The 22979-nt window shown below is 42.9% G+C and overlaps 1 protein-coding gene across 1 annotated transcript in view; it reads right to left on the reverse strand.

Moving 5' to 3' along the window:
- Positions 1–3655, reverse strand: part of LOC139254146 (sodium-driven chloride bicarbonate exchanger-like) — a 319096-nt gene extending 315441 nt beyond the window's left edge. Inside the window, exons 1-2 of the mRNA XM_070873648.1 lie at positions 3650–3655; positions 2907–2988 (exon numbers count right to left, since the gene is read on the reverse strand). Coding sequence (XP_070729749.1) covers positions 2907–2988; positions 3650–3655 — 88 coding nt within the window. The remainder of the gene's footprint in view (positions 1–2906; positions 2989–3649) is intronic.
- Positions 3656–22979: the final 19324 nt, after the last annotated feature.

Here is a 22979-nt window from a genome sequence, read left to right on the forward strand (position 1 = left end):
GCCAACAGATGGGTTAGAATAGGAAATGTAGCCAGCAGGTAGGAGAAAGGACTGGAAGGTTCAAATGCAGCCAGTGTTGAATAAATGGGAAATATGAGCCAGTGGGTTGGGGGCGGGGGGGTGTCAGGGGACGAATGCTGTCCACAATTTTCTACTCAGTAGGGGGCAGATCCAGGATTCCTGCTCAGTAGGAAGTGGGGGTACTTACTTATAGGGTGGGAAGAACATAAGAACATAAGAAGTAGGAGGGGTAGGCCATACGGCCCTTCGTTCCGCCATTTAATATGATCTTGGCTGATTCGATCATGGACCCAGGTCCACTTCCCTGCCTGCTCCCCATAACCCCTTATTCCCTTATCGGTCTATCTCCGTCTTAAATTTATTCAATGTCCCAGTTTCCACAGCTCTCTGAGACAGCGAATTCCACAGATTTCCAACCCTCTGAGAGAAGAAATTCAACAATGAACAGAAATAATGAATGAAAACATTATTTTTGTAACTCTGAAATTAGCCACAAGATGATGAATCTATGTAAGTGAATCATTCTTAAATACTCCATTATATTTGTAATTGTAAATACAGCTTGGTGGGACAGCTGATGGGAACGTTCACATGGTGTGCTGTTAATGAATAAAATGACAGAAGGTCAGTGGGAGATGTTCAAAACAGAATTTAATGTGATACAAAACCAGTTTATACCCCTGAGGGGCAAGAGCTCTACTTGCCAAAAAAAACAGCCATGGATGACTAAAGAGGTAAGGCACAACATAAAACTAAAAAAAAACATACAAAAATGTGAAAAATAGCATAGATCCTGGTGAATGGGAAATATACAAAGAACAGCAAAGGTCACAAAACAGGTAGGAAGAGCTACAAACAGGGAGTATGAAATGAAACTTGCAAGGGATATCAAAATCAACAGAAAGAATCTTTACAATTATATTAGGAAAAAGAGGGTAGTCAGGAGCATTGTTGGCCCCTTAAAAACTGATATCGGTGATATTGTCAATGATTATAAGGAAATGGCAGACATGTTGTATAATTACTTTGTGTCAGTATTTACAGTAGAGGAAGAGGATCGCATGCCATAAATCCCAAGGAAACTAATAATGAATCAGGGACAGGGACTCAATAAAATTTACGTAAGTAAAATAACAGTAATGAGGAAAATAATGGCACTAAAGAGCGACAAATCCCCAGCACCAAATGGTTTCCATCCCAGGGTTTTAAAGGAAGTAGGTGAGCACATTGCAAATGCCCTAACTATAACCTTCCAAAGTTCTCTCGATTCAGGAACCATTCCCTTAGATTTGGAAAACTGCACTAGTCATTCCGCTTTTTAAGAATGGCGAGAGAGGGAAACCAGGGAATTATAGACCAGTTAGCCTAACATCTGTTGTTGGGAAATTACTAGAGTCTATAACTAAGGATAGTGTGACTGAACACGTTGAAAATTTTCAGTTGATCAGAGAGTACCAGCATGGATTTGTGAAAGGTAGGTCATGCCTGACAAACGTGATTGAATTTTTTGAGGAAGTGGCTAAAGTAATGAACGGGAGAATGTCTATGGATGTTATTTATATGGACTTCCAGAAGGCATTTGATAAAGTCCCACATACGAGGCTGTTAACTAAGAGAGAAGCCCATGGAATTAAAGGCAAATTATTGACCTGGTTGGAAATTGGCTGAGCAGCAGGAGCCAGAGAGTAGGGATACTCTAATTGGCAGGCTGTGATTGGTTATGTCCCGCAGGGATCTATGTTGGGGCCTCAACAATTCACAATATTTGTTAACGACTTAGATGATGGCATAGAAAGCCATATATCCAAATTTGTCAATGACACAAAATAGATGGCATTGTAGGCAGTATAGATAAAAGCATAAGATTACAAAGGGATATTGATAGATTAAATGAATGGGTAAAACTGTGGAACATGGATTTCAATGTAGGCAAATGTGAGGTCATCCACTTTGGGCCTAAAAAGGTTAGAGCAGGTACTTTCTAAATGGTGAAAAGCTAAAAACAATGGAGGTCCAAAGAGACTTGAGGATCGAGGTGCATAGGTCATTAAAATGTCATAAACAGGTACAGAAAATAATCAAAAAGGTTATTGGAATGGCTGGCCTTTATATCTAGAGGAATCTAATACAAGGGGGTAGAAGTTAAGCTGCAGCTACACAAAGCCTTGGTTAGACCACACCAGAGTACTGTGAGCAGTTCTGGGCACCACACCTTAGGAAGTGGCCTTGGAGGGAGTGCAGCGTAGGTTTACCAGAATGATACCTGGATTCCAAGGGTTAAATTATGAGGAGAGATTACACAAATTAGGGTTGTAATCCCTAGAATTTGGAAGGTTAAGTGGTGATCCGATTGAAGTTTTCAAGATATTAAGGGGAACAGATAGGGTAGATAAAGAGAAACTATTTCCGCTGGTTGGGGAGTCTAGGACTAGGGGGCATAGTCTAAAAATTAGAGCCCGACCTTTCAGGAGTGAAATTAGGAAACAATTCTATACACAAAGGGTGGTAGAAGTTTGAAACTCTCTTCTGCAAATGGCAATTGATGCTAGATCAATTGTTAATTTTAAATCTGAGATTGATAGATTTTTGTTAATCAAAGTTTTAAAGGATATGGGCCAAAAGTGGGTATATGGAGTTAGGTCGCAGATCAACCATGGTCTCATTGAATGGCGGAACATGCTTGAGGAACCAATGCCATTGACTGATAGAATGTAGGTTCATATCCAGGTTGCTTCACGACAACTTTGCAATCTCTGCTAACCCACCAAGGACAAATATCAAGCAAAGGCCAGGTGCTACTATTGCAGACAGGGAGGGTAAATCAAAGGGAAGGTTTTAAATTCCACCTCTGACACTCAAAGGATAGGTCAGTGCTTTTTTTTTACCTTCTAAGTCTTCTTTTTCAAAATGCGATTTCTGAATAGTGCATGTTCCCCCTCTGTCCACCACAACTTCTTCGTCATTTCTCTGTAAAAAGTAACAAAAAGTTCCTTAATTTCTAAAGGTATAAAGAAAAAGCTACAACCAACCTGATCTAGGTCTTGTTCACAGATACTAACATCATAAAAAATTTAGACATTTTACAACTGCACTTAGGTTTACAGATTGCAAAGATCTTTGTGTGATCATTCTGAATTGGCGAGTGTGCTCACATGGATAGAGAAGACGCAGACATCCTCAGGAGACAGTACAGCAGTCAGGCTTACATTTATTGCAAAACATGTCTTTCAGAACCATAAATTACCGATACTTTTCCTGGATTCTCCAAAACTATAACCCTGCCCTACTGGTTCCCCACTTTCATCCATATTGTAATTCCCCCTAAATGCCCAACTTCCATCCATACTGTAACCCCGCCCCCCCCCCCTCCAATGGCCCAACTGAACTCCATACTCTAACCTCTCCCTCCCCCTGGAACCCCCCCTCCCCCACAATGACCCAACTGTTCTCCACACTGTAATGCCTCCCCCCCATCACCACGCCCCCCCGCCCCCCGCAATGGCTCAACTTCCCTCTATTCTGTAATCCTCCCCCTAATGATCCAACTGCCCTCAATACTGTAATCTCCCTAATGGGTCAACTTCCCACCATACTGTACGACCCCCCCACCCGCCATGGCCCAACTTACCTCCATACTGTAACCTCTCTAATGGCCCAACTTTTATCCGCACTGTAACCGCCCCCCCCCCATGGCACAACCTCCCACCATACTGTTAGCTCCCTGATGGCCCAAATTTTCTCCATTCTGTAGCCATCTCCACCCCCATGACCCATCTTCGCTCCATACTGTAAACTCCCTAAAGGCCCAACTTTCCTCCATACAGTAATACTCACCCTAATGGCTCAACTTCCCTACATACTGTAATACTTACCCTAATGATGCAACTTCCCTCCATACTGTAATACTTACCCTAATGATGCAACTGCCCTCCATACTGTAACCCTTCCCCCCATAGCCCAATACTCCCTCTAGTGGTTCACCTTCCCTCCATACTGTAATACTCCTCTACATCCACAACTTTCCTCTCTTCATAGAACAGAATCATAGAAACTTATAGCACAAAAGGAGACCATTCAGCCTGTTGTGCATGTGTTGGCTCTTTAAAAGAGCAGTTGTACTTAATCCCATACCCGCACTTTTTTGTCCGTATGATTTATGGCAGCAGCTTTCACCACCTTTTCAGGTAGAGCGTTCCAGATCCCGATAACTCAGAATGAAAAAAATTCTTCTCCTCTCCCCTCTAGATTGCCAATGGTTTCAAATCTACGATTTCTTGTTATGGATCCACTCGCCAGAGGGAATAGTTTTTCTCTATCTACTCTATCAAAACGTCTCACCATCTTGAACACCTCTATTAGGTCACCGCTTAACCTTCCCTGTTCCACGAAGAACAGTCCTAACTTTTCCAACCTCTCCTCATAACTGAAGTCCCTCATCCCTGGTAACGTCCTGGTAAACCTCCTCTGTACCATTTCTAAGGCCTTATATCTTTCCTGAAGTGTGGAGCCCAGAACTGTCCACAATACTCCAGCTGAGGCTTAACCAGCAATTTAAAAAGTTCCACTATGATCTCTGCTTTTATGTTCTATGCCTCTATTTATAAACCCAAGTAACCTATATGCCTTTAACCACATTATCAACCGCCACCTTTGAGGATTTGTGTATATGGTCACAAAGGTGTCTCTGCTCATCTATACTTTTCAAAATCGTGCCATTTATAGTAAACTGTCTTTCCATATTAGTCCTCCAAAAGTGCATCACTTCATACTTCACATTGAACTTCATCTACCATACTTCTTCACGTTTCACCTTTTTGAGTCTACAATTATCCTCATCACAAATTTTGTATCATCTGCAAACTTTATAATGCTGCTCCCGACACCTGACTCAAGGTCATTTATAAAAATTTAAAGAGTAATGGATCCAAAATTTACCCTTGGGGAACACCATTGCAAACCACCTCCCAGTCTGAAAAACTTCCATCCACCACCACCCTCTGCTTCCTGTCACAAAGTCTATTCCATATCCATACTACCACTTTCCCCTTAATTCCATGGGCTTCCATCTTCTTAACAAGCCTCCTGCGTGGTACTTTGTCAAATGCCTTCTGAAAGTCCATATATGCAACATCTACTGCACCACCTTGATCAAACTTCTTTGTTACCTCATCAATGAACTTATCAAGTTATTCAGACACAATTTGCCTTTAGCAAATCCATGCTGGCTCTTCTTGATTAATCCTTGTCTTTCAAATGAAAGTTTATTTTGTCACTGATAATGATTTCCAATAACTTCCCCACCACCAATGTTAGGCTAACTGGCCTGTATTTTCCTGGTTTATCCTTCTCCCCTTTCTTGAATAGGATCCCTCTTCTCTTCTGTAATCCAATTCTATACCATACATCCCCCATTAACAGCCAGGATCTGTTTTCACTAGGCCCAGCCAGTCCATGTCAGCATTTATGCTCCACTCGGGCCTCCTCCTGTCTTTCCTCATCTAACTCTATCAGTATAACCCTCAATTTCCATCTCCCTCATGTGCTTATCTAGCCTCCCCTTAAATGCATCTATGGTATTTGCCTCAACTACTCCTTGTGGTAGAGAGTTCCACATTCTCTGGGTAAAGAAGTTTCTTCTGAATTCCCTATTTGATTTCTTGGTGACTATCTTATAATGATGGCCTCTAATTATGCTCTTCCCAACAAGTGGAAATACTCTTTCTTTATCTACTCTATCAAAACCTTTCATAATTTTAAAGACCTCTATTAGGTCACCCCTCAGCCTTCTTTTTTCAAGCGAAAAGAGACCCAGCCTGTTCATCCTTTCCTGATAGGTATACCCTCACATTCCTGGTATCATCCTTGTAAATCTTCTCTGCACCCTCTCTAGTGCCTCTATATCCTTCTTATGTGGCCTATAATATGACGACCAGAATTGTACACAGTACTCAAAATGTGGTCTAACCAAGATTCGATACAAGTTTAGCATAACTTCACAACTTTTCAATTCTATCCCTCTAGAAATAAACCCTCGTGCCTGGTTTGCTTTTTTATGGCCTTGTCACTACTTTTAGTGATCGCTACCATTTACTGATCCTCCCCCACTAAAAATTATTTGCAGATGCACATGCATTGATATACATGATATACATGAATGCATTTGTTTAAAAAAAGGGGGCCATGAAATCAACTAGCAGTAAAAATTGTCCAGCTCCAATTGTGGCATTAAATACTGACCCCAGAATGTGGTCCGTGATATTTCTAAAAACAATAATAAAGGGAGAATTCCTTGACTCCACTCATTTATTCTTGGCATTCAAAAATAATTGTAAATTTGCTGCAGCCATTTCTTTAGGGTTGAAAATTTATGAAAATTGAATAGATCTGCCAAAGATGCTTTCTTCTTAGCCAACCTGATTGGTTAGAAATTGCCATCTATTGCTGAATCAATCCAGTTATAAATGTGAGGACAATTTAGTTATAAATGTGAGAATAATTTAGTTAGAAATGTGAACAAACAGGCATTCCTAAGGTGGGGCAGTTATAAAAATGAGGAAATAGACAATGCCAAGTTGAGACAGTTTTGGAGCGAGGTACTACAATCCGCCAGCGATTCAGAATCCAATTGTGCTCATCAGGCCTCTTCCTGATTATGTCAGGGAATGGCTCAGTTTAGCCTTATCCTCATTATTCCTTCATCCAAAGATCCACCTGGTTCTGACTCCTCTTGGACAACCTCACTATGGAACACATTACATAGGCAATCCACATACAGCACTGAACCTCTCTTAAATATGTGTCTCCTGAGATTTACAGGATTACCTAGGTTTTACCCCTGATGATTTGTGTTCCCAGAATCAGAAATAAGAGCAACATTTGCAAGGTTATAGTAATGCAGAGATTAAGGTACTGGGCTGGCAACCCAGAATCGCATCATATAAAGTTGTGAAATTAAAATTCAAGAATTCTGATCCGCTGTGGCTCAGTGGGTAGCACCCTCGCCTCTGAGTCAGAAGGTTGTGGGTTCGAGTCCCACTCCAGAAACTTGAGCACATAAATCTAGACTGACACTCTAGGCTGAGGGAGCGCTGCACTGTCGGAGGTGCCATTTTTTGGATGAGACGTTAAACTGAGACCCGTTTGCCCTTTCATGTGGACATAAAAGATCCCATGACACTACTTTGAAGAAGAGCAGGGGAGTTATCCCCGGTGTCCTGGCCAATATTTATCCCTCAATCAACATAACAAAAACAGATTTTCTGGTCATTACATTGCTGTTTGTGGGAGTTTGCTGTGCGCAAATTGGCTGCCGGGTTTCCCACATTACAACAGTGACTACACTCCAAAAGTACTTCATTGGCTGTAAAACTCTTTGAGATGTCTGATGGTCATAAAAGGTGCTATATAAATGTAAGCCTTTCTTTTCTTTCTTTAATTTGTGGGCTATGACCATGAAAGCTATTGTTTGCACCCATTTCTGTAGTGCAGTGGTTATCATTTTCAGCTAACACAACAAAAGTCTCTGGTTCGATACCAGGCAGAACCATGAAGTTAATAGTGTACATTTCACTGGGTATGGTAACTTATTGGTTATGGTACCAGTCTAATAACCCATTGGTTACAAATTCAAATCCCACATAGCAAGTTCTGAAGCTGCTTTGAAACATTATCCTGCTGATATGCCTTTCAACTCTGAAACTTTTCTCTAATTATCTTAATCACAATAGGTGATTATTTTTAGCACTCTGCAATGTATCCCCATTACAGTGCAAGATCAGTACAATGAAGTATATTGTCTTCTCACAGTGGATAGTTTTACAAAAAAGGAATAAAGTGGCAAGGAATGTTGATAGCTTTCATAAATTTACTGCATACAAATGCTCACTAGTAAATAACAAGAGGTAAGAGCTAAGAAACTAAACTTCAAGATATTGTAAATGCTTGTTAATACCTGGAATATGCTTATGGAAGTCAGGTGGATAGAAATAGTTCAAGCTTTCCTTGAGAGAGAATTAATTTAATTCTTATCTAGTCAGACCTGCCATTAGCTTTTGGACATGTAATCCAAGTCTTTGATAAACTCGCCTTCAGAGGTAGTGTGTTTCTTTTGGCACTATACGGGACCTACAATCTATCTCCTTAACCAATGAGATTTAAGGATTGAGAAAGAAACAGGAACAACAGAGAATGAGGATTAATTAGGTACAGAAAGCAAAATAAAGAGAGGGAAAGAAAGATTCGATTAAGAGAAAAAAGAGACGAAAGAAAAAGTAAGAAAAAAAATGTTAAATTGGAATTTGAAATATTTAAAATCTCTAACAACAATTTACTACATGAAGGAATGAGACTCAACAGTTTGAATTATTCCCTTTCTGGGCTGGAGGTTAATTGGCATTGCATTAACAATTATCATTTTGTTCAAATTTATTTACGTAGTTAATTATGAATGCTAACCTTCTACGGTGTGTTTAATGAGCAATTGATGTGCAAATCCAGCAAGTTCTTAAAATAATGGGGAGGCTAAGGGCGGGCAAATGGTGTGGGGCATAAATCTGCCATCAAGTTCTGAAGATTCACAAGTTAAAATGTATCTTTTCATCCCCTAAACTTGCTGGCCAATTTGTGCATTAATAACAGCAGATGTCATTAACACACCGCTATTTTTCCAGGAAGATTTAGCCCAACACTGCCAAAGCCTGGATTGCATGGGATGGGATGGGGTAGGGAGAGAATGGTGGCATAGGAGGCCTTACCAAAGTCTCCACTAAAAGTCAACAATTTGTTATTGTACTGCCGAATTTACAACACTGCCTTCAAGTAAAATAATGGGATTAAAGATAGACAAGTCCCCTGGACCTGATAGATTGCATCTTAGGGTCTTAAAAGAAGTGGCTGCAGAGATAGTGGATGCCTTGGTTGTAATCCACCAAAATTCCCTGGATTCTGGGGAGATCCCAGCGGACTGCAAAACCGCAAATGTAATGCCCTTATTTAAAAAAGGAGGCAGACAGAAAACAGGAAACTATAGTCAAATTAGCCTAACATCTGTCATTCAGAAAATGCTGGAGTCCATTATTAAGGAAGCAGTAGCAGGATATTTAGAAAAGCATAACTTAGTCAAGCAGAGTCAGCATGGTTTTATGAAAAGGAAATCATGTTTGACAAATTTGCTGGAGTTCTTTGAGGATGTAACGGGCAGGGTGGATAGGGAGGAACCAGTGAATTAGATTTCCAGAAGGCATTCTATAAGGTGCCACATAAAAGGTTACTGCACAAGATAAAAGTTTACGGGGTTGGGGGTAATATATTAGCATGGATAGAGGATTGGCTAACTAACAGAAAACAGAGAGTCAGAATAAATGGGTCATTTTTCAGTAGGCAGTGGGATGCCATAGGGATCATTGCTGGGTCCACACTATTTAAAATTTATATTAATTACTTGGATGAAGGGACCGAGTGTAATATTGCCAAGTTTGCTGATGATACGAAGATGGGTAGGAAAGAAAATTGTGAGGAGGACACAAAAAATCTGCGAAGTTAAAGACAGGCTAAGTGAGTGGGCAAAAAATTGGCAGATAGAGTATAATGTGGGAAGGTGTGAAGTTATCCACTTTGGCAGAAAAGAGAAAAAAGCTAATTATTATTTAAATGGAGAAAAATTACAAAATGCTGCAGTACAGAGGGACCTGGGGGTCCTTCGGCACGAAACACAAAAAGTTAGTATGCTGGTACAGCAAGTAATCAGGAAGGCAACTGTAATGTTGGCTTTTATTGCAAGGGGGATGGAGTATAAAAGCAGAGAAGTCCTGCTACAACTGTACATGATATTGGTGAGGCCACACCTAGAGTACTGCATACAGTTTAGTCTCTTTATTTAAGAAAGGATATATTTGCATTGGAGGCAGTTCAGAGAAGGTTCACTAGTTTGATTCTGGAGATGAGGGGTTTGACTTATGAAGATAGGTTGGGCCTATAATCATTGGAGTTCAGAAAAATGAGAGGTGATCTTATCGAAACATATAAGATAATGAGGGGGCTCAACAAGTTTGATGCAGAGAGGATATTTCCACTCGAGAATCTAGAACTAGGGCGCATAGTTTCAGAATAAGAGGTCACCCATTCAAAACTGAGATGAGGAGGAATTTCTTCTTTCAGAGGGTTGTAAATCTGTGGAATTCTCTACCCCAGAAAGCTGTGGAAGCTGGGTCATTGAATATATTTAAGGCGGAAAAAGATGGATTTTGGAGCCATAAGGGAATAAAGGTTTATGGGGAGCGGGCAGGGAAGTGGAGTTGATTTCATGATCAGATCAGCGATGATCTTATTGAATGGCAGAGCAGGCTCAAGGGGCCGAATGGCCTACTCCTGCTTCTATTTCTTATCTTCTTATGTTCTTAAGTGAGACTTCACAAAAGGAATTGTTTCGGTGTCAAGAAATGAGAAGAAGAGCAAAAGGAAGTGCCCAAAAGGCAAGAGAGAAGAATGGCAGCATAGCTCACCTCTTTTCAGTGATTAAAATTAATTTTTTTTATGAACATTTGCATCAGAAAAAAATCTTTCTTCATCCCATCTGTGACCCAAGAGCTTACCATATTTTCCCTTTTATAAATAGTCGAGACAGATTCTTATTTCAATAAAATAACAGAATGCTACATAAACTGAATGTGATATGTTTTTGATGATTTTTTTTCTGTGTATGCTAGTGTAAGTGCTTGTGGGTCCTAATGTCAGAGAATCATAGAAATTTGCAGCACAGAAGGAGGCCATTTAAGCCATTGTGTCATGCATGTTACCTGCTCAATATGCTTACCACTACTTGTGCACTATTTACATATGGTGTCTATGGCTCTGACTAAGTTGAGAGATGGCAGTTGGTATCTACTGTTGAAACTCACTGTGCCATGCAGCTGGAATTGCAACTACCCCTGAGAAAGAAGGGAAAGAACTTGGAAAGTGCTTATCACCTGAGGATATCCCAAAGCACTTCACAGCCAATTAAGTACTTTTGAAGTGTTCTTCACATTTTCGCATGGTCAATATGCTTCTGTTGAAATGCAAGAACGTTAAGCAACATCCAGCATCAAGAACACATGCAGTGCAGCCACAGCAACGGGTCTCTGCCTTGCATAAATCCATATCTCACCACTGTGGTGTGCAACACCTATTGCTTCCTTGAGGCCCACAGTGAATCTAAATGTCAAATTTCTTGACTGTTGGCTAGTGTAAGAATGAGTAGGTTCTTTTTGGTGCATGGTGTTGCTTGGTTCATTCTGCAGATCACTGGTTTCTGCACTTTGATCTGTGAAAACATATACTACATTTATGAGTATGTAAGCAAACATTTCTCATCCATTATTGCCTTTGAATACAGTGGGCTACAAAATTCATAGACTAAGAACACAAAAACATTGTTGTTACCGATTTACAAATTAGAAAATAGCATGAATTTTGTATGTAGCAACTCTCTCCCGCAAATCGTCAAAATGAGTGAGTTCAACTGTTTCAATGTCGATGAAGGTCAATATCCTTCAACAACTGACAGTGCCTTCCGTATGTTGGGGTTATCTTTGATTTGGCTCTAGAGGATATTCAGCCAAACATTAGAAAGGAACTGCATACAATCTTTTGCATAACTTGTAACAACCAAAGACTTTACCTGGAAAAAATCAGTGTTTATAAAGGAAAACAGAACGGGTTCCAGAGAGAAAAAAAAAGAAAGATTTGAATTTATATAGTGCCTTTCATGACCACTGGACATCCCATAACACTTTCCAGCTAGGTTTGAAGTGTAGTCACTGTTGTAATGTGGGAAATGCGGCAGCCAACTTACGCACAGCAAACTCCCACAAACAGCAATGTGATAATGGCCCGATAATCTGTTTTTGTTATGTTGATTGAGGGATAAATATTGGCCACAACACCGGGGATAACTCCCCTGCTCTTCTTTGAAATAGTGCCATGGGATCTTTTATGTCCACCTGAGAGCAGACATCTCGGTTTAACATCTCATCTGAAAGACGGATTCATTGAATGCCACATTTCTAGAGAGTGTCATCAGTAGAAATTATGATACTGTCAGTTTAGCTTTTACTGCTCATGCAATAGTGCATTAGGTTTTCTGTAGCACAATGTAAATATTTTTTTGTTTGTTCCTGAGATGTGAGCGTCATTGGCAAAGCCCACATTTATTGCCCATACCTAGCTGCCCTTGAGAAGGTGGTGGTGAGTCGCCTTCTTGAACTGCTGCAGTCCGTCTGGTGAAGGTACTCCCATGGTGTTGTTAGGGAGGCGGTTCCAGGATTTTGACCCAACCACGAAGGATCGGCAATATATTTCCAAGTCAGAATGGTGTGTGACTTGGAGGGGAACTTGTATGTGATGGTGTTCCCATGCGCCTTCTGCCTGTCCTTCTAGGTGGTAGAGGTCGCAGGTTTTGGAGGAGCTGTCGAAGAAGTCTTGGTGAGTTGCTGCAGTGCATCTTGTAGATGGTACATACTGCAGCCATGGTATGCCAGTGATGGAAGGAGTGAATGTTTAAGGTGGTGTATGGGGTGCCAATCAAGCGGGCTGTTTTGTCCTGGATTGTGTTGAGTTTCTTCAGTGTTGTTGGAGCTGTACTCACCCAGGCAAGTGGAGAGTATTTCATCACACTCCTGACTAGTGCCTTGTAGATGGTAGAAAGGCTTTGGGAAGTCAGAAGGTGAGACTGCTTCATTATTTCAGGAGGTGCGAATGGAACTGAAATCAGAGCAATCATCAGCAAACATCCCCACTTCTGACGTTATGATGCAGGGAAAATCATTGATGAAGCAGTTGAAGATGGTTGGGCCTAGGACAATTCTCTGAGGAACTCCTGCAGCGATGTCCTGGGGCTGAGAGGATTGACCTTTAACAACCACAACCATCTTCCTTTGTGCTAGGTATGACTCCGGCCAATGGAGAGTTTTCCCCTGATTTTAATTGACTTCAATTTTACTCGGGCTCCTTGATGCCACATTCAGTCAAATGCTGCCTTTTTGTCAAGGGCAGTCACTCTCATCTCACGTCTGGAATTTAGCTCTTTTGCCATGTTTGGACCAAGACTGTAATGAGGTCTGGAGTCGAGTATTTCCTACCGGAACCAGAAACTATGATGAGACTCCTTTTTTAAAAACCTTCACTTTCATTAGGATATCATTACTCCATTTTATTTGTATAACTACAGAATTATGTCTTTCAATGTTTATGTCTGAAATGCCTTAAATTATACAATTGAAATATATCCCTACAGTTCTTATTAAAGCCTGCCTCATTTGCAGTACCATTTTGCATTATCTTGGTAGCTAGTCTCAAGATATGGTACTTTTTTCTAATCTCCTTCCACATCTTTGACTTTCTAAGCTAGTGTTGATTTACTCAGGAATTCACGTCCAGGCACCTTGGCACTATGCACAACTAATTGGCTACTCTCTGTACCCAAAAATATGACATGGACATAAGACATAAGACTGGGGTTTGCAAACAATGAGTACTACCATTGCTGGAGCATTTTTTTTTTTAATTTTTTTTTATTCGTAGCCAATCGTTCCAATTCTTTGTCAAATCACAAACGCCAGAGGTCACCTTGCACACGCCAAGGATCACTCTGCGCCAATGCTCTTAGCCAAAAGGCCTAGAGCCACTGCACCGTTCCTGGAAGTACTGCAATACCAGGTTCGTGCATTCTTGTTTCCTCACTGAACACCTGCATTTACTAACTCAATTGAAAGAAATCATTAGCTGCAACAGCAACAACAACGTGTATTTAAATAGCACATTTAATGGAGTAAAACATCCCAAGGCTTCACAGGTGTATTATAAGACAAATAATTTGACACCGAGCCACATAAGGAGAAATTAGGTTAGGTGACCAAAAGCTTTGTCAAAGAGGTAGATTTTAAGGAGCGTCTTAAAGGAGGTGAGAGAGGAAGAGAGGCGAAGAGGTTTAGCAGGAATTCCAGAGCTTAGGGTTTAGGCAACAGAAGGCATGGCCACCAATGGTTGACCGATTATAATCAGGGACATGACGCCTTTATGTTGGCCAAGTCCTGCCTGCTGAGATTATCGAATATATAAAGAAAAATTTGATCAGAAGAAACTCCAATCCATACATAACTTTGAAATAAATAGAAATAAATATTTAATTGAAGATAATACACTGTATACAAAATACACTGAGGAGGTCTAGGTAACAGTATGTACTAGGACTGGGTAATATCATCTACAATATTGTGGCTGCTGTCTTGTAATGATAAAATGCAATGGAAATTAGCATAGCCTTCTCTGATGATTTTCAATTTGTTCAACTTTAAACATTTAAATTGTTTACTACACAAAAGCCATTATGCAAAAAAGACAGAAACTAGAGTTAACATTTTTAATATTGTAAGATATTTTAATCTTCATAAAGTTGTTGAGATTGTAATAATTTTAAAAAGATCAGAATTTGCACTATTGGGTCTCAGCACTGCTCCCTGAGGGAGAAATGGGCACATCACCACTGACCTTTCTGACCAGCTCAACTGTGGCACATCTTAAATCATCCCAATTATTTATTTTGTGTCTCAGATACTGGAGCAGTGAAGGCAAAGAGATGTAAGAGAGCCTTTTAAAACAATGAAAAGTTTTGACAGGGCAAATAGGGAAAGATGTTTCCTCTGGTTAGAGGCTCATTAATTTTAATTTGTCATTGAGACAAGAGGTTAGGAGATATTTCTTTACAGAGTTGTTACAGCACGGAATGTTTTTGCTACAGGGACTAATTAAGGGCAGAGACCACTGTACCGTTTAAGGGAAACACAGATAAATATTAGCAGCAGAGGAAGATTCAGGACATGGAGAAAGAGCAGGGCAGTAAATTGGTTTTGGATTGCTCTATGAAAGAGCCAGCACATGTACGATAGGCCAAATGGCCTCTATCTGTGTTGTAAACTCTGCAAGATCCTGCAAATCCCCTGGGAGGACAGAGGCACCAACGTTAGCATCCTTGATCAGGCCAACATCCCCAGCATCAAAGCACTGACCACACTCGACCAGCTCCATTGGGCGGGCCATATTGTTTGCATGCCTGACACAAGCCTCCCAAAGCAAGCACTCTATTCGGAACTCCTACACGGCAAGCAGGCCCAAGATGGGCAGAGGAAACGTTTCAAGGACACCCTCAAAGCCTCCTTGATAAAATGCAACATCCCCACCGACACCTGGGAGTCCCTGGGCAAAGACCGCCCTAAGTGGAGGAAGAGCATCCGGGAGGGCGCTGAGCACCTCGAGTCTCATCGCCAAGAGCATGGAGAAACCAAGCACAGGCAGCGGAAGGAGTGTGCGGCAAACCAGTCCCATCCACCCTTTCCTTCAACAACTGTCTGTCCCACCTGTGACAGAGACTGTAATTCCCGTATTGAACTGTACAGTCACCTAAGAACTCACTTTTAAAGAGGAAGCAAGTCTTCCTCGATTTCGAGGGACTGCCTATGATGATGATGAAACTCCTATAATTCTATGTTGTATTATTTTCATTACTGCAGCTGCAGGGGGTAAATACAGATATTCCATTTATAGTCAACTTTTCATAATATCTTATATTATAATGAAATTAAAACTGCAATGCCTAGCATTAGTCTATGGCATTTTAAAATACTTTTGAAGTTGTAGTTGCACTGACACTTTTACGTCACTGTAATAGTTTCCACTTAGCAGCAATGCAAGACTAGCAATGGAACTCCAAAGTCAAATTCTTCGTTCGACTATCACATTTGAATAGAAGTGCAACCCCCAGCAGCTGGGCTTTCGAACTTTAAGTCCAAGTCATAGGCTGCAGTCAACTTGAGTTTCTCACACTTCATTTGCACAGAAGGGTGTATGCTGAACATGTTGCATCATGATTTGATGGCCTGATGACTTCAAGCACCGATCAGCAAGGTATAGTTGGTTATTTCCATTGTGCAACACATTTTAACGTCATGTAAAACTGTTTGGGGCAGGAATTGGCTTCAGAATCTTCAAATAATTTAAGACAACAGCACAAAAGTACAACTCCAGTCTTTGCAAAGTTTATGCACTCTCTCACATCACTGTGTATAACTGCATCCTTATATGTCATACAATATAGTTACCTTTCAAATGCATCTAATTTACATTTTGCTTCCAATTCTTTCAGTGCAATTCACGATTGCACAATTTATAGAATTTGAAAATAGTACATTTCAAGACATTTGTGCGAAAAATAAGCATGCAACTCAACTTCTAAATACACAAAAAATGAGCATACAAAATTAATGTGTTAAATGAGTATTCACGCTACGTGCATCATGACTCCCTTATATTGACTTCATCTTTCAGTGCTGTAAAATTCTAGAAACATGGGGCTTGATATTAGCTCGGAGGTGGGGAGGGAGCAGGGCAACTGTTTTGAGGTCGGGAAACCCAAACACCTGCAAGGCATCTTCAATTTTTTTTCTGTAGGTTTCCCAACCTGATTGACGGGCTTGTCAGGCGGGAGATTCTGCAGCACAAGCCCACAGTTGAGCTGGGCTGAGAGCAGGTAGGTGTAGTTAGGGAGTGGGAGAGATCATGGGGGCGGGGGAGGTGGGGGCGGCAGTGATGGTCAGGGGAATGTCGTACTGTTGCGGGGAGCATATGGTAGTCGGGGGGAGAAGATGGTGGTCGGGGAGCAGATGGTCATCGAAGGAGCAGATGATGTTCAGGGGGTTCCGATCGCAGTGGGGGAGGGGAGTAGACTGATCGCGTCAAGGAGTGTTTACTGGGTAGCTTGTTGGGCCTGGAGGAAGCACTCCTGCTCCTCCTGGCCCTCCTTACCGTATAGATTCAGCTATTCCCATCTCCTTTTACCTGCCAAGTTTCCCGTGCCAGGGAAACCTAGCTGCCTGTGGTTAAAAATAGAATCACTGTTAAAATGAAAGCAAGCAGACTCATTAAAATATTTGAATGACCAATCTGCCTCCTGCAAGCGGATTGGTCATTCACTCCTCGTCCTGCCTCCGTTAAGACCGGACCTGGGTGGGTTCGAGACAGGTTGTGTTCCTGTTTCAGACTTCTGGCTATTTAACCTCCCACCCAAACCAAACCAACCTGTTTTTGGGGGTTAAAATTCCCCCATAGTAACTAGCAATAGATTTTATTTTGCCTCTGTCTGAATTATATTAAAAATAAGGCACTATACACATTAATCTACCTTCAATCAATTGTTCTGAAGAAGGGAAACATTTTAGAGGCGACTTTCACTTTGTGCGGACATCAAGCAGTATGATCACACTGCCCGCTTGATGTCCTTGGCGAGAATCACAAGCCATCTTGAGGGCTGGGCCTCATTTTTATTTGATTGATAAGCTTCGACCGCTGAACGCGGGCTCACAGGCAGCTCGCCGATTGACATGGGTGGGTAATCCATCGGCTCTTCCTCACAGCTACAACAGGTTAACGATGAGGGGACTGCAGTCAGATTGGCAATGGGTAATAAGATTTTTGAAGGGCCAGCAGGAGTATTCATGCACCTCCTGGCCCCATAAGAATCAATGCCACAGAGTTTCTAATCACGTTTTCTGAGTGGCCCGTAATGGTCCCTCTTAGGACTGCTGGTGTAAATAGGGCTGCAATGCGACCTGTGCTGAGATCCTCTTCTATCCCTTCTTCTAGGAAATAGAATGTTGCTCATTCAGCTATTTAGTATATTTTCAATGCAATACACTATATATTAAGATCTGAAAAACCGATTGTGTGCTGAATGTGCTATAATAATCTATATAAAGCCACAGCCTTTTCTAAATTGTATCAATTTTGTTTTTATCATGGTTAGGTTGACACTGTTAGTAACATAGGGCCCAAGTTTCCACATGATTCGCGCCTGATTTTTAGGAGCAACTGGTGGAGAACGGACTATTTTAAAAATTGCAATTCTCCACATTTTTTTTTCTGCAGTTCTAGTCAGGTAGAACAGTTCTAGTTTAGAACAGAATTTTTTCTTCAAAAGGGGGCGTGTCCGGCCACTGACGCCTGATTTGAAAGTTTCCACAGTGAAAATGTACTCCAAACTAAAGTAGAATGGAGCCAGTGAAAATTTTTGTAGAACTGAAAAAACCTGTTCTACACATTAAAAAATCAGGCGCAGGTTACAAATTAGGCGTCCAGAACAAGGTGGGGGGGAGGGGGGGGAAGGGAACTCATTAAATTCGACAATAAATTCTTAGTTATACTTCTACAAATATTATACAAATAAATCCAACCTGAATAAACATTTATAAGCAAAGAAAAGATTAAATAAACCATCTTCCTACCTGTGTGAAAGTGCTTCAGCCAAGGAGAATTCTGCAGCCGTTCGTGCCGCTGAGCGGGAGGGGGAGAGAGAGAGGGAGGGAGAAGAGAGGGGGGGGGGGAGAAGAGAGAGAGTGGGGGGGGAGAGAGAGAGGAGGGGGGAGAGAGAGGGGGGAGAGAGTGGGGGGGGAGAGAGAGAGGAGGGGGGGGAGAGAGAGGGGGGGGAAGAGAGGGGGGGGCGGGGGAAGAGAGAGGGGGGCGGAAGAGGGGGGGGAAGAGAGGGGTGGGGGAAGAGAGAGGGGGGGAAGAGAGGGGGGGGAAGAGGGGGGGGGGAAGAGAGGGGGGGAGTCGGGGAACAGGAGCGGGTGTCGGGCCGGGTCGGGGCGGGGGGGGAGCGGGCCTCGGGTCGGGGGGGGAAGCGGGTCTCCGGTCGGGTCGGGTCGGGGGGGGGGGGAGCGGGTCTCGGGTCAGGGCGGGGGAGGGAGCGGGCCTCGGGTCGGAGCGGGGGAGCGGGCCTCGGGTCGGGAGCGGGTCTCGGGTCGGGGCGGGGGGGGGAGCGGGTGTTGGGTCGGGGCGGGGGGAGCGGGTCTCGGGTCGGGGCGGGGGGGTGGTGGAACGGGTGTCGGGTCGGGGCGGGGGGGGGAGGGGGGAGCGGGTGTCGGATCTCGGGGCGGGGCGAGGGGGAGGTGGGGGAGCAGGAGCTGGCCGTGGGAGGAGCCTCATTAACGCAGCCCCAGCGAGGCCATTCAGCCAGGGCTAGGGGCTGTGTGCTTCGGGCCCCTCCCACACAGTTAGGCGCCTGGAGTTACTGCACTTGCGTGCCGACTGTAGCGCGCATGTGCAGAGGTCCCGGCACTGTTTTCAGTGCCGGGACCTGGCTCCGCCCCCCCACAGCTCGTGCTGGCTGCGCCGAGTGCCACAGGACCTGTAAGTAGGTGCAGAATACCGAGGATTTTTGTAGGCGCCGTTTTTGGCGCGAAAAATGAGCGCCCAGCTCGGAGGGGCGCCCGTTTTTTTTCTTGTGGAAACTTGGGCCCATAAATAGTACTGCTCCATTGACATTAGTCAGCACCTTATGCTGGGTTTTAAGTCTTGGCATGTGCACTGAAGATGTACAAGCCTCCTGCACATATTACGGATCATGATACACGATCTTCTTACAGACAAGCGTCAAACAGTAATAAGTGCAGGAGACACGTACAAATTCAGTTCACATGCCAAGCAAGGAAACACAAAAAAAAATACTAACAGGCTCCAACTGATTCAGGCCACATTGTTCGCATGCCAGATACGAGACTCCCAAAACAAGTGCGTTATGCGGAGCTCCTTCACGGCGAAGGAGCCAAAGGTAGGCAGCGGAAACATAGAAACATAGAAAATAGGCGCAGGAGTAGGCCATTCGGCCCTTCGAGCCTGCACCACCATTCAATAAGATCATGGCTGATCGTTCACCTCAGTACCCCTTTCCTTTTTTCTCCCCATACCCCTTGATCCCTTTAGTCGTAAGGGCCATATCCAACTCTCTCTTGAATATATCCAATGGCATCTACAACTCTCAGCGGTAGGGAATTCCACAGCTTAACAACTCTCTGAGTGAAGAAGTTTCTCCTCATCTCAGTCCTAAATGGCTTATTCCTTATCCTTAGACTATGTCCCCTGGTTCTGGACCTCCCCAACATCAGGAACATTCTTCCTGCATCTAATCTGTCCAGTACCATCAGAATTTTATATGTTTCTATGAGATCCCCTCTCACTCTTCTAAACTCTAGTGAATACAGGCCTAGTCGATCCAGTCTCTCCTCATATGTTAGTCCTGCCATCCCGGGAATCAGTCTGATGAACCTTCGCTGCACTCGCTCAATAGCAAGAACGTCCTTCCACAGATTAGGAGACCAAAACTGAACACAATATTCCAGGTGAGGCCTCACCAAGGCCCTGTACAACTGCAGTAAGACCTCCCTGCTCCTATACTCAAAACCCCTAGGTATGAAGGCCAACATACCATTCACCTTCTTCACCGCCTGCTGTACCTGCATGCCAACTTTCAATGACTGATGTACCATGACACCCAGGTCTCGTTGCACCTCCCCTTTTCCTAATCTGCCGCCATTCAGATAATATTCTGCCTTCATGTTTTTGCCACCAAAGTGGATAACCTCACATTTATCCACATTATACTGCATCTGCCATGCGTTTGCCCGCTCACCTAACCTGTCCAAGTCACCCTGCAGCCTCTTAGCGTCCTCCTCATAGCTCACACCGCCACCCAGCTCAGTGTCATCTGAAAACTTGGAGATATTAAATCCAATTCCTTCATCTAAATCATTAATGTTTATTGTAAATTGCTGGGGTTCCAGCACTGAGCCCTGCGGCACCCCACGAGTCACTGCCTGCCAATCTGAAAAGGACCCGTTGATCCCAACTCTCTGCTTTCTGTCTGCCAACCAGTTTTCTATCCACGACAGTACATTACCCCTAATACCATGTGCCTTAATTTTGCACACAAATCTCTTGCGTGGGACCTTGTCAAAAGCCTTTTGAAAGTCCAAATACACCACATCCACTGGTTCTCCCTTATCCATTCTACTAGTTACATCCTCAAAAAATTTTGGAAGATTTGTCAAGCATGATTTCCCTTTCATAAATCCATGCTGACTTGGACCGATCCTGTCACTATTTTCCAAATGAGCTGCTATTTAATAATTGATTCCAACATTTTCCCCACGACTGATGTCAGGCTAACCGTTTTCTCTCTCCCTCCTTTCTTAAAAAGTGGTGTTACATTAGCTACCCTCCAGTCCATAGGAACTGATCCTGAGTCGATTGACTGTTGGAAAATGATCACCAATGCATCCACTATTTCTAGGGTCACTTCCTTAAGTACTCTGGGATGCAGACTATCAGTCCCCGGGGATTTATCGGCCTTCAATGCCATCAATTTCCCGAACACAATTTCCCACCTAATAAAGATTTCCTTCAGTTCCTCCTTCTCACTAGACCCTTGGTCCCCTAGTATTTCTGGAAGGTTATTTGTGTCTTCCTTCGTGAAGACAGAACAAAAGTATTTGTTTAACTGGTCTGCCATTTCTTTGTTACCCATTATAAATTCACCTGAATCTGACTGCAAGGGACCTACATTTGTCTTCACTAATCTTTTTCTCTTCACATATCTATAGTAGCTTTTGCAGTCAGATTTTATGTTCCCAGCAAGCTTCCTTTCATACTCTATTTTCCCCCTCCAAATTACACCCTTTGTCCTCCTCTACTGAATTCTAAAATTCTTCCAGTTCTCAGGTTTGCTGCTTTTTCTGGACAATTTACATGCCTCTTCCTTGGATTTAACACTATCCTTAATTCCCCTTGTTAGCCATGGTTGAGCCACCTTCCCCGTTTTATTTTTACTCCAGACAGGGATGTACAATTGTTGAAGTTCATCCTCGTGATCTTTAAATGTTTGTCATTGCCTATCCACCGTCAACCCTTTAAGTATCATTCACCAGTCTATTCTAGCCAATTCATGTCTCATACCATCGAAGTTACCTTTCCTTTAGTTCAGGACCCTAGTCTCTGAATTAACTGTGTCACTCTCCATCTTAATAAAGAATTCTACCATATTATGGTCACTCTTCCCCAAGGGGCCTTGCACAACAAGATTGCTAATTATTCCTTTCTCATTACACATCACCCAGTCTAGGATGGCCAGCCCTCTAGTTGATTCCTCGACATATTGGTCTAGAAAACCATCCCTAATGCACTCCAGGAAATCCTCCTCCACTGCATTGCTACCAGTTTGGTTCGCCCAATCTATATGTAGATTAAAGTCACCCATGATAACTGCTGTACCTTTATTGCACGCATCCCTAATTTCTTGTTTGATGCTGTCCCCAACTTCACTACTACTGTTTGGTGGTCTGTACAAAACTCCCACTTGTATTTTCTGCCCTTTGGTATTCCGTAGCTCCACCCATACCGATTCCACATCATCCAAGCTAATATCCTTCCTTACTATTGCATTAATTTCCTCTTTAACCAGCAACGCCACCCCACCTCCTTTTCCTTCCTGTCTATCCTTCTTGAATGTTGAATACCCCTGGATGTTGAGTTCCCAGCCTTGGTCACCCTGGAGCCATTTCTCCGTGATGCCAATTATATCATATTCGTTACTTGCTGCCTGCATAGTTAATTCGTCCGCCTTATTATGAATACTCCTCGCATTGAAGCACAGAGCCTTCAGGCTTGTCTTTTTAACACACTTTGCCCCATTAGAATGTTGCTGCAATGTGGCCCTTTTTGCTTTTTGCCTTGTGTTTCTCTGCCCTCCACTTTTACTTTTCTTCTTTCTATCTTTTGCTTCTGCCCCCATTCTACTTCCCTCTGTCTCCCTGCATAGGTTTCCATCACCCTGCTATATTACTTTAACCCCTCCCCAACAGCACTTGCAAACACTCCCCCTAGGACATTGGTTCCGGTCCTGCCCATGTGCAGACCGTCCGGTTTGTACTGGTCCCACCTCCCCAGAACCGGTTCCAATGTCCCAGGAATTTGAATCCCTCCCTTCTGCACCACTCCTCAAGCCACATATTCATCTGAGCTATCCTGCTATTCCTACTCTGACTAGCACGTGGCATTGGTAGCAATTCTGAGATTACAACCTTTGAGGTCCTACTTTTTAA

This window comes from Pristiophorus japonicus, chromosome 3 (genome assembly GCF_044704955.1).
Source record: "Pristiophorus japonicus isolate sPriJap1 chromosome 3, sPriJap1.hap1, whole genome shotgun sequence".
NCBI lineage: Eukaryota > Metazoa > Chordata > Chondrichthyes > Pristiophoridae > Pristiophorus > Pristiophorus japonicus.